Genomic DNA, 6380 nt, shown 5'->3' on the forward strand with positions numbered 1-6380 from the left:
TTAAGGTGTTCTGTGCATTATCCTTCCTGCTTACAAGCTATACATATGAATAACTCTGCTTAAGGTGTTCTGTGCATTATCCTTCCTGCTTACAAGCTATACATATGAATAACTCTGCTTAAAAAATTACCAGGACACGTGTTCCTAAAATCAGTATAATAAAATTATTTTTAAGTGCTTGTTGAATGTTTATGACCATACTTAGCATGATATAAGTTAAGTTTCTGTATTTAACACCCACCTTCTGACTAAATGTGATATGTAGATCTGTTTTTTCTATTTTTTCTACTTCTGCTGGTTTCTCATCCACACAACTTGATATGCCATTAGATCCACTGGTATGATGTCTTGCAGAAACAAAATCCTCTTCTGTCTGTTCAACACTTTCAATAATATCACAATGAACACTGTTTATATCTTGGTGTTGTTGGGTGTTTCTAGTTGGTGTTAGAGGATCAACACCTGGACCATGAGCACTAGCTTGAATTGTTGTGTCAACACTTTGTAACAATGACTTTGACTTGTGAATTAGCTGTTCAAGCACATTATCATTACTACTTCTCTGCAAGTTACAGAGCTCACTGGAGTTTTGTAAAGTATCTTGTGATGAGCTATCATGCACCGAACGTTCCCGGACAGACGAGTTTTCATAGATTAGAGCAATATCTTCAGGTGGAACATCGTCATCCGTCTCATCTCCAACGTCACTTACAATCAAGTTACATTTTGCAAGGCTAACACGTGGTGCTGACGAAGCTGCATACTTAGTGAAGAGAGCAACATAACTAGGAGGACACTCTGGTGAAGCCTGAAGGTCGGCATCATCAGAAGACCCAGATTTGGTAGCAACTGCAGGAGTTGAGCACTCCACTTCCAGAACGTTAGCCAGTTTTCGTCCAGAGTAGACATTCTCCACCAAACTTTTACAGGCAGATGAATGCTTCAGTTCCTCATCTCCAGTGAAATCTCTGTCTACACAATCAAAGCATGGAGACAAGGGACTTCTCTGTATGTAAGAACAGATGTAATCCCACAAGCTTCCCCCAGTAGCATACTGAAGCACAAGAAACAAGGCATAGTCTGTCTCATAAACTTTGTACAGTTCCACCATGTATGGGACTTCCTGGGGCACAATGTTAGGGAATTGACTAGCAGTAGGGGTAGGGCTCTTATATAAGGTCTGGATAAAAAAAAGTATATTCAAAAGAAAACATTTCCTTAGCTACAATTTAGAAAAATAGAAAAAAAAAGTCTAATATTTTCTTTGTCAAAAAAACACTTAAAACCAACATAGAATTTCACCACTTTTTGTAAAACATTTTGGAACATATAAAGATATATAATATTAGAAATTATGGACACGTACCAACGTATCTACACATTCCAAACTTACCTTTATCACATACGTTGAGTTGTTTGTTGTGTCAAGAACTAGAAGTACTTTCCTTATGGCTCCGAGCACTTTATATTTACTAAGTTCATGGAATGGAGCCCTCAAGGAGTTTATGGTGGTGTTGAGGACAGTTGCAGGTGAGAGTCGACTGTCCACCTAACAAGAGATAATAAGAGCAGGATCAGAAAGTATTCAGACATGCATCATTACAATACCAAATGTGTAGACTTTCCTACTGAACTAAGTAATGATGCTGTCACATACACGGAAATCAAACTTACTGTTGGAAATCTTTGATGCTGTGAACAATTTTCATAATAAGATCTGAAGATGCAGCAATAACAATGAAGTTATACTTTCCCAATGCATGAACTGTTTCCATGATAACTATTAACTTTTAAGCCAAACAACATAAGTATCATAATCAATGTTTCAAAACAGTTTACATGTTTACTTTTCTTTTAGAAAATGACATTCCTATAAAGGGAGTGTTAAGTAATCAGCTGTTGCTATCGCTTCAAGTGTGTGTCTAGCACGTGTCTTCAGTGATTCAGCCATGTCCTTATCACAATCTTTGTGTAGATGATTCTGAGAAGTACAAAGTAGTAATAATACACCTAATATTACATAACAGAGAGACTGAAACAATTTAAATAACATCATTCTCTACTGACTCGCATGGCTTTTTGCTTCAATATCTGAACTCATCGTTTATAGCTGAAATGCTGATATTTACTCCTCCTACAGGGTGAGTAAATAATGGTGTAACTTAGATTATTAAGAGTCAACAACTGTGATGCATTATTACTCCTTGAATGTGTTGATTTGCCAACTAATACATTCTGCAATATAGGTGTAATTTTATACTGATGTAAGTGCAATACAGTAAATTAATGTTTTTGACTGTACAGAAGCCAGTCAAACTCCAGAATATTACAAATATATGATTCAGTATTCTAATGTATGATTCTTGGAATCACCTGTTTTTACAAAATTAATAAATCATTAATTTCAATTCATGTGTTACTAAGTGATGATATTAAACTTACCTAGCTCGACCAATACAATGGACAAGGTGAATGGTGGTTACAAAGTCAACAGTGGTTAGTCACAAAGTAAGTTAACATTTTCCTAAATTGAAAATGTATTTCTAATAATACCTCCGCCAGGGTTTCAATCTTTTCCCATCTAAGCATTGGTCTGATTTTTTCTCACTTGCTCCAGTCTTTTAAACCCCACTTATTTGCCCTTGGCAACATTTGTCTTGTGATACTCTCCATCTACTTCAATGTGTTCTCTATTCTGGTTCTGTATATAAGCACCTCATTCGGATAGTTTTATCACTTTTTCCAGACTTACACCATCCCAGTCACTAACACTGGCTCTAAGTGAGGAGGAAGGATGGGAAAGTGTCAGTGGAGGTAAGTATTATTGAAAATACATTTTCAATTTAGGAAAATGTTAACTTCCAAAACATACTTACCTCCACTGCCTCTTACAGCTCTGATCCCACATTGAGAAGGTGAAGGGACTGGTGAGGGCATTACCCATTCAGAAAGCATCTGCATAGATCAGGGGTGCACCATGATAAGAGTGGTACCCAAGTGGGGGAACCGCACTACATCCAGAACAGGAATGCTCTTCACCCTGAACTTAGTTCCTGTATCAAGGGTGGCTAGGGCAATTGGACTGCAAAGTTACATATATATTCTACTGATTGAATCCCAACCAGTAGCCATAGAGTGATGCATTCTGAGCCACCTGAATCATGACAAGAAAGTAAGCAACAATGAAGTGGACGAACCTTCTCTTCCACCTGAAGAAGCCCGAAAGGCAACACCCCAAGATCGGAATGATGGGATTGTGTATACCTTACTCAACCAAAGGAACAGAACTCATCTGGTCTGAAATTATTAACATGCATCCTCAGTCCCCAAAAGTGGGCTCAGAGCCTTCCACATGGAACACAGTGCTCAGCCAAGGAACCAGGATGGGACCACACCACAATAGGAATTATGAGGAGATAGTGGACCTCCTTCCATGAACAATATACTAAACTGATATTGATCAAAAAGACGGGCCAAGCACACCCCAACCAGATAGCCAAGCATCAACTCTGAACCAGTATTATGAGTAGGCTCACATGTAGGCTGGTGCTGCTCCTACCAACATCTGGGAAACTATCTAGGGACCTGGGTAGGAGGACCCCCAACTTCACCCCCTTCTCCAGGAATGGAGTAAATCACTCAAACAATCTGGAGGAAAAGCCTCTATCCACTACCCCAGTGAATGAAAACTGGGTTTGGTAAGAACTCTCTAACTCCACTAGTAGAATCTGGGGGGGGATATGCATTGGGGAATCCTGATGAACAGTACTCTGGAAACAGTGCAATAGGTGAACAAAGTTCCCTAAATTTTTGAAAGCAAACCGACCTCATTTTATTCAATCTTATGATCAGCAGGGAAGGGCAGGATCTCCTTTAGCTTTTCTCATGATAGTCCATTAGTGGTCGTCCAGCAAAAAAGTGTAATACCATCTGGTGTGCTTCTAGATGGTCTTATGCAATGCCTCTTTCCTACAGTCTGTTTCAACCGGTGGTAAGTATAGTTAAGTTGGCTGCTAGTGCAGAATTGGATAGATAAAAGCACATCTGTCTGAGCAACACTCGCCACAGAGTGGGATCCAGTAAAAAAAAAGGAGGTAAGGGACCCTGAAAAGTAAAGATACAAGAGGAGAATAAAAGAATACTCACCCCTCCTTATAATCTAGCAGATGTGGTCAAAACAGCCACAGGGGTTAGACAAAAACCCTCAGAAGAAGAAGAAACTGCAAGATCGTATAAATAATGTGAGAGAAAAGTACTGGAAGAAGTCCACATACCAACTTACACAATGTCCTACAGTGAGCATTTCAATCGGACAGCTAAATCCATAGAAATGTGACAAATCTGATGAGATGCGACTCGCAGAAGTTTGCTTGCCTGTAAAGAAAGTCCAGAATAAGCAATAAGGATCAATTTGCAAAATCACCTCGACAATGTAATCAGGGATAAATCTCAGGAACTGAAGGAATAATTGAATAAAATGAATAAAAGTCAATTTCTAGCACCTCAAAAGGAGTTAGTGCAAGCCACATAACACCTCTGGGCTCTAACAGGACATAACAAACGATCTGGTTCCGATCGGTTGTAGAGGTGAGAAATAGCTGGCAAATGAATTGGTGAGAAGGATTTATCCCCTTCCCTGGCTGCCTGAGTCTTAGGAAGAAAAGACCTATCAGGGTATAGCAGGACATAAGTGGAGAGGTAGAGAGTCCTGTGCACATGTAGTGCAAACAACTCCTACCTAGATGTCCACTTGCCAGCAGCAACAAAAAGTACTCTTTAGGTTAAAGGTAATACATGGTACATGAAGCTAAAGGCTCGAATGGATGTTGAGACAAAACATGCAATGCCACCTTAATATCCCAGTTTGATAATGAAAAAGGCCATTTGGGATGAAGGACTCTAATACAATTTGAGAAGGCCAGATAGCACTGGGGATTCAAATACTTTCCAATGTTTAGAATATAAAAAAGTAGTCGATAAAGCTGCTTTATATAGACGAAGCTAGACTTCTGTAAAAACGAAAGTCAAAAAACGAGATATGGTGGGAACATTTGGGCAAAGTGGGTTCAATTTCCTCGTGAGACACCATTGGTGATAAGTGTGCCATTTCCATTGATAAATGGCCATTGTGGGTCTGCAGATAGATTAAGATAAATACAAGGCAACTTTAGAAGTTAAACCTCAATGCCATGTGAAAGACTGCCTAACTTCCATGCATGAAGTTTGAGCTTGGGAATGTCTGGGTGTTGGATCAGGGTTGCCTTAACAGAGATGGTCAAAGAGGAAGTGGCAGAGATGGAAACTCTTGAAGATACTGCAGAAGAGGAAGCCATGGTTGGGCTGTCCTATCTGGGGCTACCAACAGTACTAAATAAGTAGTGGATCAAATCATAGTCAGAACTCTGGGTAACATACGAATTAGGGGAAAGGCATCCAATATTGACTGAATGCAACTATCACCAAAGCCCGAGGATGAGGTACTGGGAGACCAAAACTCCTGCAGTTGAGAGTTCCAAGGAGTGGCAAATGCATCAATCATCAGAGTCCCAAACTGAGAGCAAATCCGCCGGAAAACCTCGCAATGGAGCATCCAATCGGTCGAGCTGGGACAAGTGATTTGCTATTAAATTCATCACCGCTGGTATATGGATAACCAGGATGCTGATATGATGGGAGTGAGCCCAGTAGAGAATATCCAAAGTTCAAAAACAAAGGTCCTGAGATCACATGCCCTCTTGATGGGAAATATCAGAGACCACTGTGGAATTGTTGGAATGAATCATGACAATTTTCCACTTCAATAGACTGAGACCTTGAACCATTGCTCGTTCGACAGCAAGAAGTTTTAAAATATTGATTTGGAAAGAAGATTCGTTTTCCATCCATAGACCCTGGAATTCCTGACCATTGATATATGTACCTCATCCCTGAAGTGAGGCATCTCTTTGAAGAGATAAATCTTAGGATGAGGGGATGGTATATGAATACTGATGGTTTTGCTAGTCCGATCCAACCACTACTTGAGATCTAAGATGTTGCTCCTGATTAAGGAGACTCAATAATCCAGTGGATTGCAGTTCATGATCCATTGGTCTCGCAGCAACCACTGAAGGGACCACATGTGAGCTTGTCCCAAAGCAGTCAGAGATTCAAGGGATGCCCACATCCCCAAAGGAGAGAGGACCATCCGCACAGTAGGAGGAGACGTAAGTAAGAGCCTGACTGCCCATTCCATAGCCTGAAGCTAGATGGGAGTTGACTGAGCCCAGCTGAAAAACGTATTGAAAAAACACCCAGATGGACAATATATCGAGTCAGCAAGAGAATGGATTTCTCAGCTCTGATAAGAAAGCCAGCCTTGGTGGCTCTTCTGAAAGGAG

At 40.2% G+C, this 6380-nt stretch overlaps 1 protein-coding gene across 2 annotated transcripts in view; it reads right to left on the bottom strand.

Moving 5' to 3' along the window:
- The window catches only part of LOC106465675 (ribosomal protein S6 kinase delta-1-like), a 39831-nt gene that overhangs the window by 10500 nt on the left and 22951 nt on the right, over nucleotides 1–6380 (bottom strand). Inside the window, exons 8-9 of one of the 2 annotated variants that reach the window (XM_022393603.1) lie at nucleotides 1394–1549; nucleotides 242–1180 (exon numbers count right to left, since the gene is read on the bottom strand). In XM_022393603.1, the coding sequence (XP_022249311.1) occupies nucleotides 242–1180; nucleotides 1394–1549 (1095 nt within the window). The remainder of the gene's footprint in view (nucleotides 1–241; nucleotides 1181–1393; nucleotides 1550–6380) is intronic. The other variant, XM_022393604.1, reaches the window with a different exon arrangement.

Source organism: Limulus polyphemus, unplaced genomic scaffold, assembly GCF_000517525.1.
Source record: "Limulus polyphemus unplaced genomic scaffold, Limulus_polyphemus-2.1.2 Scaffold2018, whole genome shotgun sequence".
Classification (NCBI taxonomy): Eukaryota; Metazoa; Arthropoda; class Merostomata; order Xiphosura; family Limulidae; genus Limulus; species Limulus polyphemus.